Source organism: Mytilus galloprovincialis, chromosome 9 (genome assembly GCF_965363235.1).
Source record: "Mytilus galloprovincialis chromosome 9, xbMytGall1.hap1.1, whole genome shotgun sequence".
NCBI classification, from domain to species: Eukaryota; Metazoa; Mollusca; class Bivalvia; order Mytilida; family Mytilidae; genus Mytilus; species Mytilus galloprovincialis.
The window spans coordinates 48044130-48064935 of NC_134846.1; the positions used below are offsets into that span (position 1 = coordinate 48044130).

Consider the following 20806-nt stretch of genomic DNA (forward strand, 5'->3'; position numbering starts at 1 on the left):
ATAGCAAGAAATCTTCAATTGCACAGTATTGTGCAATATCAAGTATTTTCAATTGCACAATAGCAAGAAATATCTAATTGCACAATATTGCACAATAGCAAGAAATTTTCAATTGGAGTTATCTTTCTTTGTCCAGATTAGTTGTTGAATCAACTTAAATCATTGTTTTATACAATATACAATGTATATTCACTTTTACTACCAACTGATAAATTAAAACAAACTTTACCATTTAGTGATAACAAGCACTTTTTTTACATTTTAATATTTTATGATGACTTTAAATGAGTAGTTATTGTTGCAAACTCCATTAGAAATTTGAATTGAGATCAGTTTTGGAACAATGGAAAGGGACATGTGAAAAAAAAATTGCGGGGGGGGGGGGGGGGGGGTTGTTGTTCAATTTTTCTTATTTCAGATTTCATAAATAAAAAGAAAATTTCTTCAAAAGGCAAAAAAAAAATTTTAAGCTCATTAGACCACATTCATTCTGTGTCAGAAACCTATGCTGTGTCAACTATTTAATCCCAATCCAAATTTAGAGCTGAATCCAGCTTGAATGTTGTGTCCATACTTGCCCTTACTATTCAGGATTCAACCTCTGCAGTCGTATAAAGCTGCGCCCTGCAGGGCATCTGGTTGAATAAATGTGTTTAGTTCCGATGCAAAGACCCTGTAAGTGAATCAATATTAACGCCAAAATATGCAATCTTTAATGACCTGACAACAGTATCGTAACTATGTCCCTTCTTAATAAATCTATTTAAAGGTTTTTTTAGTTTCTGAGGTGAATACTGACATTTTTGTGCTTTATATAGAATATTTCCATAAAAAATTGGATATGAAATACCTGAAGGTATAAGAATATATTCTTATCTGTTATGTTTTTAAAAACTGATGTAAACATATGGCCTTCAACAATGACCTAGATTCATTCTGCATAGCAAAGCATTTTAACAGGTTAGGAGTGACAAAATGTTAAACAATTCATTCATTTTGGAAAGACAACTAAACCGAGTTCTCCAAAAATCTCTACTGTACATCAATATAGGTTAAATGAGTATATTTTTGTAGTGTACCTTATGCTTCATACTTCCTGTCTCGACTGCAATGGCCATTCAAAACCTGATGTTACCGACTTGATATCTAATTCTTTCAGCCTTATCACTACTTTTTTATACACAAAAAATAGTGCATTGATCATAACATTCTATACATTGTATCTATGAACATTTCCAGAAGTTTATCATTGTTATACATACTCAGAAAATGAAGTCACAACATGGTGTTGAAACAATCAGAACCAATGCTTTATACAATGCAATATTTGCGTTTTCATAAAAGCCAATGTTTAAAGTTTGAATTTGGTTGGCCTATTTTTCAAAAATTATCTCCTAAACTACTTGCCAATAGTTTTTGAATCCAAATTTGAATTTGATGTTTATTAAAGCCTCTTCAGCAGATTGTCATTAAATGTTGATTTGGGACAAATATAAAGGCATTGATGTTATTTAGTTCTCATTGAATCATCAATCATTTTCCTAAAATTATTTTATCCTTTTAGACCTTCGGCAGGTATATACTTAACCTTGTTTCGGTTGTTCAAATGAAAAACATGGCTGTCAGAGGTAGTCTTGTTTCTATAATTGTATTAAGTTGCAAAAAGATTTTACTTCAATTTGGACTCCTCAGATAATTTTTCTAATTTTATTTGATGCAAACAGACCAACTTGTATGGCTTGCTATAGGAAACCTTAAAATGCTTAGATCACATTTTTTTGAAAAATATTTAAACAGAAACATAATTCAATGTTTAAACCCACCTCATTGTGTTTGCACTGGTCCCCATGTTTTTCTTTGATAGATATCTGTCATGTCTGTTAGAGAATAGCAATTAGGCCATTAGTTTTCTCGTTTGAATTGTTTTTAATTTGTCATTTCAAGGCCTTTTGTAGCTGACTATGTGATATGGGGTTTGTTCATTGTTGAAGGCCAAATGTTAACCTATAGTTGTTAATTTCTGTGTCATTTGGTCTCTTGTGAAGAGTTGTCTCATTGGCAATCATACCACATCTTTTTTTTTATTTGAGGTATAAGTCAGTCTAAAAACAACAAACATGGATGTTCACTTTTTATTCTTTCTTCATTTGAGAAAGCACCCAATATTGTGAAAACATGAGTTTTTTTCTCATTTCAACAAAACAACATTTTATATATTAAACATGTGATATTTTGTGAACAATAATTTTCAAAAGAAATGAAACAAATAACAATATGTTTATGCAAAATGAGTAGTTCAAATTCATTTCAAAACGATACTGAATATCTTCACATATAAATACGCTTGGCACATACGATAAACTCTAAAATATTCATTCACTCTCCCTAATCACAAAAACTTGTAAACAGTAAGGGTTTCTTGGCAACAAAATGAAATATTAAAAATACAGCCAACTGAAGTGGCTTAATTTTTAAAACAAAAATTTTAATGTTTCTGTGTTCTCTCTTGTATTCAAACATGTTAAAATGATTGATTGATTGTTTCAATGTTCAAAGAATGAGAAATTTACAAGCTCATATCTGCAATCCAAAATTGTATAGTAAATTTTCAAATTAATTCATACACTTATTCATTTCTCTTTTTGATTTTGCTTTTGAAATGAAACATATACATATATCTGGTGAAGTAATATACTTTTTACCTTAAAAGTAATCAACGAAATATACCTTATTACAATTCAAGATTCTAACCAATGCTTACATTGTTGATTATTAATGTTATATAATAATACAGCCATATAGGTTTCACAATCTCACATAGTCATCTTTCAAACATAAAATCACAGAAAGTTGGGCTTACAGTACACACTAATTTTATGCATACATATGACCTATTTCTTTAAATAAATTGTTTTTTCAAAATAATATTACATTTGCTATTAAAAATAAATGATATCTGTTAAATGCATACAAATCACTTTCTATATACTTTGAAATACTGGTACTTATTTTAAAACTATAAAACTAAGCAACAATGATATAGATATCTTGACTATATCGGTTTTAAATTTGGTTTGGTATCATACCATTTTTCAACAATAAAACAAAGCTGAGCATATTTTTTCATAAACTTCAATGATTTAATAACAGTTAACATTGGTAAAAAGTGTAATACTGATTTATTTTGATATAGATAATACAGAAAGCCTAGTTCAAAGACATGACATATTTCTTCAAGTTTCAACATTTTAAAAATTACAAATGTAAATCCTAGCATGAATAAACATATGATGAGAAAGAAGTACGATGGGATTTAGTATTGTTTTTCATAATTAAGAAGACACACACATCCATACCTTTAATTTATTCACTTTTACAAAACAAGCCGAGAAATTTAAAAAGAATGAATGATCAATTAGGCATTAAATATTTCATTCTGTTTTATTTAGCTGTTATCATCTCCCTTGTATATTAAATATTTTTTATTTGTAATAAAGTTTTCTGTTTATAATTCACACACACACACTATCATTTTATATGTTCAATGGACCGTGAAAATTGTGGTCAAAACTTATAATTTGGAATTAAAATTTGAAGATCATATCATAGGGAACATGTACACTAAAATTCAAGTTGATTGGACTTTAACTTTATCAAAAACTACAATGACTAAAATCTTCAACCTGAAGCACGACAGATGGGCGAAGAAAGCATCACAAGAACAATTTTGTATTGTCATACGAGCCGTGTGCAAGGAGAGTTTACTTATGTTTTGTTGCATTTCTAATGGCACTCAGTACTGAATGTTTCTTTATGCCAGATTTACCTTTCAACCAATTGTATATAAAACTTGGAACAGCATTTTTAGATCATGAAAATTATATTTATTGCAATACATTATTACAAAGTTTGTTAGAATTGCACATTTACATTCAGTTAGTAACAGAACTCTATTTACATTTAAATAAATAAATAGGCAATGTCCAATGCAATATCAAGGATTTATACTACATGTACTATATAAATCCTTCGCACTATCGAGTAAAAACAACATTGAAAAAACATTGCATAGCATATACGAAGTTTGTCTCCTCATCAAATAAATTACTGTGTATTCATTTTATTATGAAGATTAACGAAAGATATTTTTTTGTGAATTCCCAATGTCATACATGCTATAAAATATAAAACATAGATTTTGATCCAAAGTCAATGCCATTATTTCAACTGGAGGCAGGGCATAAACAAGAGTTTTCAAAACACACATATATATATATATATATATATATATATATATATATATATATATATATATATAACCATTTTCATATCACAAATCTTGTACATTGTAATAAATATGATCTTTTGCATATCTACCTGAATGAAAGACTCAACACATATCATTAACTATGATGATAGCAATGGATATGATGGATACATATACAGAAAATATGTATAATAACAGGCTCTTAAGGATATTGGCTGCTATGTTTCAAAATCATAGGTTTTTAAAAGACTGTTCTTACATGATAAAATACAAAGAAAGGAACTAAAAACAGGAAAAAATAAAAGTCAATGTTGATGATTTTGAGATATGTGCCATTGACACTTTTTGGGGGAAATGATTCCTGCTAGATTTTTTATACTTTAATATTGGCACCTTTTTTTGAGAACATTGATAAACTAACAAGGTTTTTTAAGATTTTCCAAAACTGCTTTCAAAACAAAATGCAATAAAAGTATGGAAGAAATAGGGGTAAGGGGGCATAATTGGTAATAGCACTACACAGATAAAACAAGATGATTCTCAAAAGTCAAATACAAGACCAGCAAACATCCCTATAATAACTTATTGAGCTGATATGGACATTTAAGATTGATATTGGATATGATATTGGAAATGATATGAAAAACACTCAATGTTCTGTACATGGAATATCAAAATAAAAGTGCATTCATTAATATTTGGACAATTTACAAATAATACTGAAAATGCTCTCCATATTTTATTATGAAATTGAAAATGCAAAATACTTTTTTATGCTTTTTAAATTTTAAAATGCATATAACTTTACATATAATAAAAATAAATGCAAACTTAAAAGAAGACTGAGTATAATTGGCACATAAACAATTATCACATGAATTAGTACTTATCATATATATATTATAGATATCTGACATATAAACCAGTTCATATTATTTACAGCAATAATCCTGTAACAATTCAATAATTTGGCCAATATAATTTTGTTATCATTTACTTAACATGAACATAGTAAAAAAGTAAATCAAGACAATGATTCTAGTATTGACTGTCAACCATGAAACTGTCAGAATGAGATCTTCAAAAATTCTTCAAATTATCTCCCTTGTCAAAATGAGATCTTCAAAAAATTCAAATTATCTTCTTTTTTAAAATTGAATAGTTTCCTCATTTTGAAAAGCTTTGCACACCTCTACTTGAATACTTCAGGGAAAAAAATATAAAACCAGTCAAAAATTTACATAACTTTTTGAAAAATATGGATGATATCTATGTTGTCTTTGATATTTTTCTGTCATTAGAATGTCAAAATGTTTTCTCTGACTAAACTGGTGCCGTGTCTCATCATGCTCACTTTTTGTATTTTAAATTTCTGACAGTATAATATGTGATATACTGTTAACAAAAAGTTTTTACTGACCAATCACTGATATAATGAAGGTTATCCCTGAGGTCAGATTTGGTTTTGATTGCTGTTCATCATCATACAATAGGAAGATTGTCGTCTTTGTCATTGCCATTACCGTTAGTGTCCGCCTGAAACAACAACAACAAAAAAAAGTGTAAAATAAAACCATTTAGTTAATTTTTCCAATTTTTAATCAATCTTAAATAAATGAATCTTTTCTAAACAGATAATAATCTAAATAAAGGTTCTAATTTTCCAAGTAAAAAACAAACTGAAAAAATGTTCAATTAAAAAAAACTCTACTCAGTAGTGCTGTAGCTTGATTTTATAAATAAAATATATGTTTTCATTTACATTTTCAACATTTAAAATATTTGCTTATTTCCTAATGAAAATCATCTATTTAAAATTTCATTATTATGTATTTTTCTGTTGTTATTCAAAAACATTTAGTCTAAGTTATCAACATGCAAGGATATTTTGGATATTGGTAAACCTGTGGACACTGGATTTCAAAACGAAGGAGAGGTCAATATTTTCCAGGTTGAGAGGGATGGTATTAGAGTTCATCCTGAATTCCCCAGAAACTAAACCACGAAACCCTATTTATCTAAAAAAATAATGTGTCCTGCATCACAAGAAAGCTAAATCCAGAATTCCAAGGAATTAGACAGCTAAATGAAGACGTCTCAAAAATATTTTTCTGACCACCTAGGTTTGTACAGAATTTTTTTACCATACACCATGCAATAAAATGAATAAGCAACTACAATTTGTCTTTTCCAGAAGATCCAATTGATAAAATTTGGGCAAAGAAGTTTTAAAAGTCCATGCAGAAGTAATTATTAAAACTATTAGTTCTCAAATGACACTGTGTAAAATATGGCAATGTTACCCAATATACATTGTAGAAAAAAGGGCAAAACATATGTTTTCATATTGCAGTAACTGTTTTGTGCAGTTTGACTGAATTTATATAAAACACTCTTTTATACAACATCTGTGAACACTCCACAATTATTTGTATGGCTGTAATTTCCTCATTCTGTTACAGAAATCTAAAGCAAAATTAACTTCAAATAGACCATTTTGGTGAATTTTAAGAGTAAATGGTCAACATCACAGATTTTCATGTTTCCTTCATCATAACTGTGACATTGTATATTTACTTTTTTTTATTCATGTCATGCAGATATGCTCAGTTTACAGAAAATGAACACTTAAATTTTTTTTTGGAATACTGGTTGTAGAATAAAGTTTTAAAATCTTTTTTTTCCAGCTGAAAGAGCATGTGTGCATGGTCTTTTGATACTTGTTTTAATGGTACAAATTTTTACACTTGTTTTTATGGCATACATTTTTACTATCATATAAAAATTGTACAGAAGTCACAGAGAACTATAAAAGAGCTCTTGGTAAGGGTGGAGGGGCACATTAATATACCAGTACCTTTGTATGTCCCTTCATAGCATCTGAAGTAAAACAGTAAACTTTACATCTATTTTTGAAAAAAATAAAGATATCTTTATATAAACTTTTTTATTCTTTTTTTTTTATTTCTTTAAAAATAATATAAGAATTGCAAACTTATTAAAATCTCCACACGCCTCATTTGCAGCAACCAAGCATACAAAAAAAGATTGACTGCAAAGCTTTAACCCTAATTAGATTGTTAGAAATATAAATGATTTTCTACATTGTTAAAAAAATAAGTAATATATTATCTTTGAAAAACAATTTTTGGGAGTAATTATATTACTTTCATGTGAAAATAGCCTTCACTGCCACAATGACATGCCATAACTTAAACATTTAAATTTAATGTTATTTCATTCAATACCAGAGATGAGATGTAATGAATTCAAAAGGCAAGCTATCAAATTATATATGTGGGCTATATATTCCTTTTATTTTATAGTTGGCACCATTTAGTAATAAAATTATATTTCATCATAAGGTCCTGAATCAATCAAACTTTAAGAAAAAGCAAGCAAATTACTAATGAACCATAAAATATGTCTTATTTTTTTTTATTGCTGAAATCTTAAATACTGAATTTTAGCATTACAATTCAATAAAAGTAATTTCCTTTTCTGAAAAGACAAACTGGCTTACTGTAAACAATATAGAGCAATGGGTACCAAATTGTATTCATATCACTATTACTTTGTATTTAACATTTGGTTTGTATGTCTTCAGTGTTTTTCTTCTGACACAACTGTAATTCACCCTAAAGCTCAGGGAATAATTGTATATATATAGGTGATATATTACTTATACTTACATTTGCAAAAGGAAAGGGATCTATATTTGTTATGTGAGGTATTTGAGCAATGGTTGTTCTTTGTTTAGGCTGCAGTGGTTTTGTTTTTGTAGGATGAGCTGAAAAAATCAAAATTGTTAAAATTCACAAATTCTATCAGTAATAGTAAACTGAAACAAGATCTCAAATATTTTTTAAATCTCAAAAGAAAAAATTAACAAAATAACAGAAAAATAAATATTTGTTTAGGTATCAGGTGATGCGAAACATTTATTTTCAAATGTGTGCATTGATGCCTAAATGAATGTATTTTTCAGCAAAACAAAACTATACTGGAACTTGGTACCAAACTAAAGCTCACAGTTTTCTAGTACTTAAACTAATTCAAAATAGTGCAAAACTAATTAAAAATAGTGCAGCCAATTGTGCCACCTATGACAATCCTCAAAAGCCTATATATATATATTAAAGAGTGTTCCATAAGCCATAAACACAACAAGTTTCCAGTTCCAGGACTTTATAACCTCAAATTTGTTATAGAATGACTTATGACATTTGTAAAACAATACATTCTAGTCTGTGAAATATATATTTTATGTTGTGACACTAAACAATATATATGGAAGAAGGTTTCATTGCTTTGGTGCATATTTTCTCAAGATATTTCTGTACAGAGAACTTTGTAGTGACAGCCTATTTTCCATATCAAAGCCTGCAAGTGATAAAAAGTTCCATCCTTTAATCTTCCATCTCCATGATTGAAGCATTTAAGCAATAATCTTATTTTGTGAAAATATTAACTTCTTGTTCATACCTGTCAACCTTTGAAAATGACCTGCATTGAGGAAGACAAAAATCAGGTCATTATATGTACCATATTTTCGGTCAAATTCTAGTAATTAGAACATTTGTTTTAACATTCTATAACATGTACCAGTTTCCATTAAGTATTCCCAATAGACACTTTTGATTGCTGCATATATAACTTTTAGACAGGTTCAGTTGAAAAATTACATAATCAGAAGCAATAAGTCAGCAAATTGTTTACTTTTTTTCAATATTCCACTGTTTGATACAAAAATTAAATGGAGAATGTGTCCCATGGACACAGATGATGCCCCCCCCCTTATTTGCATAAAAAGGGATATAACTTGAGAACAGTAAAAGAGACACTATCCAAATGTGTACTTGATTTGAGTTTTGTTGTAATAAGCATTGTGTATAAGTATTTTTAAAACATTGATTGAGGCAAACTAAAGTTAGAGAACAGAAACCAAAATTTCAGCAATTTTTCCATTTGAAAAGGGCATAACACTAAAATGATAAAAGTGACGCCACTTAAATTCAAACTTGATCTGTGTCGTGTGGTTATAAGCATTGTGTATAAGTTTCATATCAATTGGTTGAAGCAAACTAAAGTTTAAGAAAGGAAAGGAAATTTCAGCAATTTTTTCCATTTGTAAAGGGCATAACTCTAGAATGGTAACCAAAATTGAAACATGATCTGTGTTTCCAGGTATTAAGCATTGTGTACAAGTTTCATAACATTTGGATGAGGCAAACTTAAGATAAAGGAAACGAGAAATTCAGCATTTTTTCCATTTGTAAAGGGGCATAACTCTAGAACAGTTAAAGTGATGACATCAAAATTTGCACTTGATCTGTGTTTTTTGGTAATAACCATGGTGTATAAGCTTCATGACATTTGGTTTAGGTAAACTTAAGTTTAAAAAGGGAAACCAATTTAGAGATGTAAGCATGGACACACTTACAGATGGTCTAAATCAAAGATAATACCCCGTCAAGATGCATGTAACAGCTTGGTAAAGAACAAATCATTATCCCACCATCTATCTTCTTTCATTCCTTAAGGATGTACTTAGGTGAGGTTTTGGAATTCATGTCAAATGTTCGGACTCCTTAGTGTTTTTCCATACAATACAAGGTAAAATATTTTGCCCCATAACACCCATTTATTTTTTCATATAAGACATGGTAGCTCATGAAAGGTCATTTACAAAATTTTACAAGATTCTTGATTTTCTTTCTTTTGTTTTGAGACCCATATAATACCAATGCATATATTAGGTAAAAGTCCCAGTCAGCCTTTTCCCGCCATATTTTTAATCTCAAATATCTCGAAAAGGAGGTCCATGACCTATCAATATTTTTAGCTTATTTTTATCCTTAAAGAATGCTTTATCAGCCCAAAGTATCAATTTCTAATTCTTGATTTATTAATTTCCACCTAACCTCACCTATTAAGTACATCCTTAAACCCATTAACCTGATCTTTTAAAATTTATCCAAATCAACACTATACCTTCAGCACCTTTTACTTCAGGAAAACTAAGACCTTCTTTTTCTCTTTTATCTGGACTTTTGGATTTAAGTTTTTCATGAAGAAAACTTTTTTCTGATTGGAATGGTTGTGGACTTAAAGTACTACTATGGTGATTTGTTAGGTTTTTCTTCTGCATGTGGGAAGGTGTCTTCTTCACCATCTTATCACTGACCCTGAAAATATATTGACATTCATATTTAGAATTTGCTGTAGTGTGTCTGCAATAACTTTAACACAAAATGAAAACATTCAAGTTTGGGTTTAAAGTAAAAACCACAACTAAAATGTCAAATAGATTGAAATTTCATTACTCATTACTTCAAAACATTGTTAAAGAACTAAATTATTACAGCTGAAAAATAAAAATAAAATATCATGCAAAATTAAAAAAAAAGAAAAAAAAAAGATCATGCAATATAAATAACAAACTCAAACTTTTCCAGGTCTCAAATTATGATTAATAAGTTCAAAACAAAACAATTCAAGTACTTTTAAATAAAAACTCATGTGTAGCAAAACTGATAATATATGCAAGTTTCACACTGCAAAAGAAGTTACTTGTAGAAAATGAAAAATATTTTAGTAATACTTAAAAAGTATCAAAGATAAAATAATAAGCAATTAATCAAATATAGGTTTTGAGTATTCATCAAATGATTCTGACACATAAACGATGTCAATAAAGCAAAATGAAAGTAAAGAGTACCCGGTATGTCAAATGTATTCTAATTGATCACAAAGTAATTGAACAAATAATCAACATTTTAAAAGATCTATCTATCTATATATATATATATATATATAAATGCCTCCTCAGCCCCTTGAGTTAACCACAGTGAGAGGTCTAAATTACAATCATCTATTTTGTAAGCAGAGAAAGCAATTAGTTTTTAAGAGAAGCAGACATTTTACTCAAACAAAAGAGCATAATAAAACTAAGTCTGGTCCATAAAAGATATAATAAGTTTTTTTGTAAGCGTCAATGAAGAATTTCTATGACTAATTTAAAAAGCAAATTATGATGTAATACCTATGTTAACAAATACTTTCGGCTGTAAAATATACAATTCATCAATCTCTTATGTCTCTTCAAGTCTTGAGTATTCAATATTTATTTGAATAACCCCTATTCACTTTACATAATTTATATTCAATGAATATATGATTGAGAAATCAGCAGTCTATATAAATATCTTGACAAATCTAAAATACTTTTATTCTAAATGAGAAAATAAAAGGTAACGCTAAAAGATAATCATATTACGTGCATGTCGCCAGCCTTAAACAAACAATTACATAATTGGTAAACGATGTTAGTAATTCATAAGATAATGTGTCTGATATAGAATAGCTAAGTAAAAACCTGATTACAGCTGCCAAGAAGTGTTAGATTGAAAAAATAAATCTGAACGAGATCAATTATCTAAAAGTGATAAAAAACCCAGTCGATAATTAATCAAAATAAATTATTTATTAACTAACAATTTCAATTGAAAGCATTAAGAAATTGACCCATTTCCTTAATAAATATATAAAACCAAGTACATCTCAATTTTCTTGTAACAGCCATTCCCGTTATACCTTGCATTTCTTCGTAACTCAGTTATCCAACTAGAATACAAAAAGGAAGCAATTCATTTCATCTACAGAGAAGACTTCACAAAGTTGCCAAACTTGTGTCTGATCCATTTGTCATTTCAAACAATAAAATATGTTTAAACTATCTACAGAGCTTGTAATATCAAAGGAAGAGATTAGTATTTAAAATCTCTTCAAATAAATATATACCCTTTCTTATAAATGATTTTTTTTTAGAACTTTAGTTTTCAGGATGAACTTGTACAGCCATAACTTTTCGGGGTAAATAGATATAAGAAGATGTGGTATGAGTGTCAATGGGACAATTTTCTCATCCAAGTCACAATTTGTAAAGGTAAACCATTGTCTTTTACAATGAGCCTAAAGTTTGTATAGATTCTATTGGCCTGAAGTATAAATTCTGTGCATGTGGCCAGGCATAAAGAATTAGATTGCAACTTTTTAAGAAACAAGTTATTCTGAGTGCTTGCAAATCATCAAAGTGCATGAGAGATTGAGACAGTTATTCCTTGTTCTTTATTTTGGTGAAGTTAAGCAAGCCAAAGATCTGGCTGTGCAAAACACACAATATTGTCATTTCACCACTTACCATGCCTGAGGTGTTCCTCGATCTCTGTTAATTATCAAAATTAACATTCATAAAATCTATGCACATCTCTTTTCAAAAGGTACTAATGTTAAATAGTAATTCAAGTAATTAAAAAAAAATAATACCCTTATAATTGGCTATTGAAAAAAAATTAATACCCTTATAACTGGCTAAATAAGCATGGTTATTGATTTAAATTTTAAGATGTACTAAAATGTAACAAAAATGCGTCATTTTTTTCAGCTTATATTCTTTTTTGAGTCTCTTTTTTCTTATATTTTCTTTTTATTATGCTCAATAATCATTATTTGTTTTAAAGATAAATCACATTTTGTTTGTTATAGCACCAATTCACCTACCAAAGTTAAAACCAAAAATTGTGTATTTTTTTCAAAATCCCTGTGACAATCACAAGCATATACATGTAACCCCCAAGTAACATTTAAACTCCAAACAATCACACTTGCATATAAAATTAGTTTTCACAACACTTTTTTCTTGATTACAATCTGCATGATGAAATGATTGATTGTTGGTGATAAATCATTTTAATGCCCCTTTCAGTATGCTTGGCTATATCATGGCTGTCAGTTTTTATTGATGGAGATAGCTTGAGTACCATAGATCTTTAGGAAGAAGAATGACAATCCTAGTCAATTAAGATAGGAGTCAAAGGCATAGAAGTATAGATCTGCCATGAGCAGGATTCCAATTCACAACATCAGTTTTGACAGGCCGGTAATAGCTGTTGGATGTACTATCTAGGCCACTTGGCCCTGCATGATGAAATTAAGTGGCATCTTTGACTTCAGACATCATGTATCATTTAATTTTTAAGTGCAATTTGACACTTTATTCAAGATACTAAGTTTTTACTTTATGGTAGAAATACTAATTGTCAATGATAAAAACAATTCTCTATTATTAAATTGAATTATTTGATGGATCAGGGATGTCATAATTGTTAGATTAATGAATTATTGCACATTATCTTTCAACAATAATCTGCTAGATTTAAACAAAATATTTGGTATTTTTTTTATGATTGAATTCTTTGTCCATACAAACTCTTGGAACAAGTACATGTAAATGTGTAGTAAAAGGGGTATGAACCGGCTATCAGTTTTGAAAAGGGGTATAGTATATATATCTGTTGGGGGATGAACCAGCTTCCAGTTTTGTAAAGGGGTATAGTATATATCTGTTGGTGGATGAACTGGCTTCCAATTTTGTAAAGGGGTATAGTATATATCTGAAGGGGTATGAACCAGCTACCAGTTTTGAAAAAGGGTATAGTATATATATCTGTTGGGGGATGAACCAGCTATCAGTTTTGTAAAGGGGTATAGTATATATCTGTTGGTGGATGAACTGGCTTCCAGTTTTGTAAAGGGGTATAGTATATATCTGAAGGGGTATGAACCGGCTATCAGTTTTGAAAAGGGGTATAGTATATATATATCTGTTGGGGGATGAACCAGCTATCAGTTTTGTAAAGGGGTATAGTATATATCTGTTGGTGGATGAACTGGCTTCCAGTTTTGTAAAGGGGTATAGTATATATCTGAAGGGGTATGAACCAGCTACCAGTTTTGAAAAAGGGTATAGTATATATCTAAAGAAATTAATCCTTAATCAGAACGATAGTTGTATTTGTGAGTGTATGCGAGTGGGAGAGAAAGGCTTTTTATTTTTACTTTATGTGATTGATTACATGCTTGTTATGAGTCCTATGATTAGGAAATAAAATATCTCTACTTTATAGGGTGTGTGAACCAGCGCTACCAGTTTTGGAGAGAAAAACAGTATGAATAAAATGGTATGATAGCAATGAAATGAAGAAGAGATAATTCCCAATAAGATGATTTTGCAGCACTTTAATGCTACATCCTATGATCCAATTTTAAACTAAATGACATATTTCAATTGATTTATAATCAAATGACTTACTTTTCCATGATGTTTCTCAATTTTGGATAAATGATATGTATAGGCCCATTGAGGTGATGGAAATGTTCTTACATTTGATATAAAATTTCAATTTCATTTTGATGTAAAGAAAATCTCACAGCATAGCCAGTTAATTTGAAATGTCTTTATTACAGAACTCTGCTTCATAAGACAAAAAACTGCAATTTCAGATATTATGAATGGTATATCATAATTCTTATTTTCATCCATTAAAAGCCAGAATAGAAAAAACCTGTATATATGCACTAACGTTACAAATATGCTGATAAAATTTACCATTTTAAAATTAAACAAATCTACTCTAAATTATGGCGATAAAATAATTATTTCTACAGAAACAGAATGACTGATGATAATGATTTCTGAAATCTGTCCATCAGCCTGAAGATCGTTAGAAGCAGAAACTATCTTGTTAGAATATTCCGCCACCAAATACAATCCTGATCTGTGTTCTTCTTACCTTAATGGGGGAGGACCAAAAAATATTGGCGAGTTCGCTATAGGACTTGCCATTTGTACAGAGGCAACACTAGGCGACAAACTAGGCGTGAACGAACCTGGCGACATTGTAGGTGTAAAAGGTGACATACTAGGAAAAGGACTGGAAAAATAAGTCATTACATTTTTAATTCCTTTATAAGGCTTAATCAAAAATGGTTTATATTGATAAATCTTATGTAAAACATTACTTCATTTTAAATGAATAAATTACAGTTTCCTGATACTGCTGCTATTGATAAATATTTCTCTATCTAATATATTTTCAATATGCAACCTCAGTATAGTAACTTTTATGTCTCCTGAAAGTTGCTTTTTTTCAACTGTTCATATTTTATTAATCAATGTCATTATCTTCACAAATGTACATGCTATAGTTTAATTTATTAACATTACGGTGGATTTTTTCTTGTTTGAAGAACCAGTTTTCATGGATTAGGGAAAAATGTATTCTGTGAGTATTTGATTTTGTGATTTTCCCACCCCTCCATTTTTATACAACTAGAAAATTGGTACATGGTTAAAAATCTAAATTAAAAATTTAACTTTGCAGATAAATATTGGTTTCATTAGAAAAATATTGAATCCACAGTACATTCATATTAAGTCATTAGTTTGACAATATCATGCAAAGAAATACATGCAATATTAAATAACAAAAATAATAAATTTAACATAATTCTGAAAATGTTTTACAAGTGTGATGATCTCTCAATGCTGATAAAATGACTTAAATGGTAAATACTGAATGATAAAAATGAAAGACATATGATTTTCGGAAGCTATGAAAATTAGAAAGTGAACTGAATAATCTGATACATCATAATGAAATGATTTTTTTATCAGTTAAATGAAAATGAGTTATTATAATATCTTTCAAATAGAAAAGTATGTGTTTAAAAATAAATTATGTTTTCAAAATTTGTAATTAAGGATTATTTGTAAACAAAGTAATAAATTAAAACAAAGGGGGGCAAGCCAAAAGTGAAGCGATATATTTTTGTATATATATAAGAAGAAATTGGCTGCTTTTATGTTAAATAGACTATACTATGTTATATAGAGAAAATGTTGTGATACGATACCTTAAAAAGTTAAAGCACTGGGATTTAATGACAAGAACTGGTCTGCTGATGGAAAAAATACATAATGGAATCAACAATGGTTTGCTTTTATTTGATATGCATGAATACAATAATTCTGGACATTGATTTGACAATCAAAATAAAATTGAACATGAAGATCTTTCAGCCTCCGTTTTGAAAGATGAAAAAGTATTACAGAAGGGTACTACCTAAATTCTTGCTTGATCGTGAACACAGATCTTTAAAAGCTTTACTGAGATCTGCAGTTTGAAGCAACACATCCCTACCCTTATATGCAAAATAATAATACTATTTGCAATTTACATAATAATCTGGTATAATAGAGTATATATATGATATAAAATTGAGAATGGAAATGGGGAATGTGTCAAAGAGACAACCTGACCAAAGAGCAGACAATATGTATGTTCCTTAAAAGTACACTAGTACTCTGAATGTTAACACAGGGTAGCTACCTATGTAAATGTATTGCTCTGTTTAGGGTACAAATGTCTACAGGGAATTATTGATGATTTTTTATATAAATGGAAGGTCTATATGTATAGATTGTATAACTCTAATATATACAATAAAGAGATAGAAAGGCAAATATTAATATTCCATTCATTTTGTATCCAAATTAACAGCAAAACTTAATATTAAGTTTCTTTCATGTGCTCCTTCAAATCTTTAAAGAAAACAAATAGCATGTCTTATTATTAACTTTGTTTCCCCTTACATGACTTAAAGGAATACCCAAATATATTACCAGTATGCTTTTTATATATGGTCACTATCTCTGCATTATGTGATAAACACAATAATTTAATTGAAAAAGAATAGTTTTCCAAATTATGCATGAGGAATTGACATTTAATTTTTTGCAGCCTATTTCTACATCTAATTTATGTTTCTTTCTACAGAAATTGTAACTTTCTAGTTTTACCATGACAATTCTAACTACTAGCAGTGTATGCACTACATTGATAAGCTACATTATCAAATACCAAATCAAATGTCCGTAATTATCCACAAAACTGCAAAAATGTTGACCTACAGAAAAGTGTGATAGAGTAAGCAATGCTTTGACATGAAAGTGTGATGCATGTGATAAAAACTACCAAACTTCTTTTTTGAATTTGTCAAACTTCAAATTTTATTTAGCACTTTAAAACTTTAATTTGTGCTGTATTGCATTTTAAAAGTTTGTTTGCTATTAATATTTCAAATTTGTAAGCTCTATGAACAAAATTTTACTACTGCTAGAATAGATTAAAGTTAAATAAAAATCACATCTTTGATAACTTAGAATACCATCAAATTCTTTACAAATATGAGCTTGAAAATCAGGTTATTTTTCAACAATTTAAAAAATATTTAGAACCATTCTTGTTTTTTTAAAATCTTCATACATTCTCTACACAAAAAGAAAGGTGTTGTTGTTAATTTTCTGTTTCTTCTTTACACGAATGGACAATTATCTTAACTCAAGACAACAGTTTTACAACAAACCAAACATACAACACCAAAACATTTACTACTGTTACCATGGTAACCATTACTAACCTGGTAATTGAAGGCATTGACTGGGGATTATTTGTAGTAGAAATATGATTGGTCTGACCAGCATTATTAGCAATCGGAGGTATCGAAGGTGTTGTCTCCTTAATTCCTTCACCATTTTCTTTTACATCCTTCTCATTTTCTTTGTCACTTTTCCTATCAATTTTATCATTTTTTTCCCGGTCTTTCGTTTGATCTTTGATAATTTTATTGTCTCTTTCTTTAACATTGTTAGACACTTTTGAGTCTTTAATCATTGTCTTTTCCTTTTCACGCTGGTTATTTTTCTCTTTTTCCTTCTGACTATCACCAGATGGAGATTTAGCATTGACAGGGGTCAAACTTGTATTTTGTTGTGAAGTCTTTTTAGCTAGTTTTTCTGTTTCCTTTTTGTTGTCTTTTTTATTGGCATCCTTTAAATATAAAAATATTGACTATGTAAAGTATTTATACTGTTACTAGTTAACATATATGGTTTTTGGTCCATATTAAAGGAGTCTATTATATGAGCATTCCTATACCAGACAGGTACTAAAATAAATGGCTATTTAAAATGGATAGATTTGATAACAGATAAACTAGAAAGAAAAAGAAAAACAATCATTTTTGATGCACCAATGGGAATTTAAGCAAAAATTATCCATTTCTCACTTTGTTATATATGGTAGTTTTAGATATTCAGATTCTATTTGATTTAAAAAAAAAAATGGTTACAAAAGACCTAAAAATGGTCTCTATTTCTATCTTTAATTTCAAATTTAATTTCAAATAAGGATTTCCTTTTTTGTTTTCAAAATGAATAGAATTGAATTCAAATGTCAAGGCTTTAAGAGAAAATATCCACAAGAATATTTCTTTTCCAATTCTATAAATTTTTTGCTTGTAATACTCATAACTAAACAATGGGCCCTTACTGAACTTATTTCTGACAGAAATGCCATTTCTTAATGTAAGTTATTCTGAATTCAATTAATTAAAATCAAAATTTTTATCTATATACATTTAAAATTCATATTTGAGTAAAAACCTTATTATCTTTTATATCATTAATCTTTTTCTTTTTCTTGATATTTGATCCTTTAGGATCATCTCCATCCTCCTTTTCACTTGATGATGTTTTTATTAACGGATTATTGTGTGTCTCTCTGTGTACTTTCTGTTTCAGATCGTGTTGAATTCGTGTAATAAAACCATCTTTCTGGAAGAATTCATGTTTAAGTAACTGTGTACATGTAGGTCTATCATCAGGATCTAGTCGTAAACTTTGCTGAAATCAAGCAGAATTATATTTAATTCATATAACTTCCACTTTACAACAAAAGAAAGAAACACCATTTCTTTGTGACTTTCTCGTTATCCAGGTTGTGTAATTTAACATCAGAATTAAACTAAAGAGTAATGAAATTAAAAAAATGCCTTTTTAAGAAAACATTTCAATTGTTATTCATTGTATCAAAGAATATAGTTCTTTTTAGCAACTGATCAGCAAAATTTGAATTTTATCAAGAACTATTTAAATTATTGTTAGACACTACGATAAACGTGACAACTTTATAGTTGCCGTGATTTTACATAAGCAATTTCTGTTTAACACCTGTTTTATATTTATAAATATCTCTTCAAATGCATAACTTATGCAATAGTTATCAGCCATAGTATTATAGTGATTAATGTTTATATTGATCAAATTACCAACCTATGTTCTAGATAAGTTTGCTTATGTAAGCACTTTTATAGAAAGTTGACATTTTACTGTATCAATATATACAGTAAAAGCAAGTGTCCTAAAATAATGACCTCAAACTTTAAGCTTTTTACATCACTTTTTCATTTCAATTTTATCCAAAGGTTTCATTATTGCGCTACCTGCTGTCTTATCAATTATATCATAATTTTAAACTAATCCAAATAAAAATTAACAAATAATCAAGATTTCACTGTAAATTGAATTAATGGCTGTAGCATGACATCTGGTATTTAATTAAATCTACCTTTTAATACTATCAATATTGGCTATTTTCTCCAATAATGGCAATATACTTTTATCATTTCTTAATGTCTATGTATGTACAGAGGAATTTTAAAAGACTATTAACAAGCACTTTACAGATAATAAATTCTATAAATAAACACTTCACTCCAAAAGTACCTTCATTAAATCTAAAGCATTGGAGGATATTCTATTAAATTTCTTTTCTAATGGCACTGTTTCCTTTACTTCAGGGATTCTCATACCAACAAACAATGGGTTTCTAAGGAACACTTCTTTGTGACGAGCCGTAAGATTACCTATAAAGAAAGTATAAAATTCTACATATTTTATTGCAGTTCACAATAGACAAAAGAATCTAATTTAAATATATTTGGAGGCCTTTTATAGCTGACTATGCAGTATTGTTCCTTTCTCATTGTTGAAGGCATACTATGACCTACAGATGTTACTTTTTGTGTCATTTGGTCTCTTGTGAAGAGTTATATGGGCAATCATACCACATCTTCATTTTTGTATTCAAATCATTCCAATCATTCCAATCATTTGTACACTAAGATTCAAGTTGATGTATACTGGATCATATTCTTATTTCAAACTTCCTTCGACAACAGAAATTTCTGACAGACCAACAGACAAGGCAGCATGGATTAATTTGAGTACTTTTTATGAATGAGTTACACCAGTCGACCTAAAGGTCAATTGGTGTAAATAATGCCATAGAACAATTGTGTCTTACTGTGATGGAATAACAGAAACATATGACATTGGATTTGTATGGGAAAATGCAAGACTCAGAAAGTTCACACAGGTCTATTGTTTCACCAATCCATAATATCACCAGTTGTCTTTGATTACAGTGGTCTTCTTTTCTATTGCAAAATCACTATTCTTAATTATATAAGTATGTTAGTTTTCCCATTCAAAATATGCAATTATTGTAGGTTTTCCTGACATTTAGATAAAATGCAGATCTGATTTATTTTACCGGTAGTTATATTTTACTGCATTTAAACCATCATGATGAAAGGAGAGTATATTCTTATAAACTACATTTCTAACCACAAAGCCCTTGGAAGTTCCAAGTAAAGCAATTTATTTGCATGCCTTCATTTTCCTGAATTTTTATCACACAACTTGGGAAATTAGAAGAAAGCAATTTCTTTGCATGTATTTATTTTCTTGGGGGTTCTAACTGAGAATGTGATAAATAATGTATGTAGCCGTAT

General features: G+C 29.0%; 1 protein-coding gene across 18 annotated transcripts in view; it reads right to left on the reverse strand.

Annotated features, from left to right (window-relative positions):
- Positions 1–2118: 2118 nt before the first annotated feature.
- The window catches only part of LOC143045169 (cyclin-dependent kinase-like 1), a 37872-nt gene continuing 19184 nt past the window's right edge, over positions 2119–20806 (reverse strand). For 3 of the 18 annotated variants that reach the window (XM_076217487.1, XM_076217486.1, XM_076217485.1), the window contains 10 exons: positions 19737–19876; positions 18615–18854; positions 17591–18000; positions 16025–16069; positions 14902–15042; positions 12471–12494; positions 11828–11893; positions 10262–10455; positions 7960–8057; positions 2119–5803 (listed from right to left, as the gene is read on the reverse strand). In XM_076217487.1, coding sequence (XP_076073602.1) covers positions 5750–5803; positions 7960–8057; positions 10262–10455; positions 11828–11893; positions 12471–12494; positions 14902–15042; positions 16025–16069; positions 17591–18000; positions 18615–18854; positions 19737–19876 — 1412 coding nt within the window. In that variant the 3' untranslated portion in view covers positions 2119–5749. Of the gene's footprint in view, positions 5804–7124; positions 7174–7959; positions 8058–10261; positions 10456–11827; positions 11894–12470; positions 12495–14901; positions 15043–16024; positions 16070–17590; positions 18001–18614; positions 18855–19736; positions 19877–20806 lie in introns of all 18 variants that reach the window. The other 15 variants (XM_076217490.1, XM_076217492.1, XM_076217489.1 and 12 more) reach the window with 15 other exon arrangements.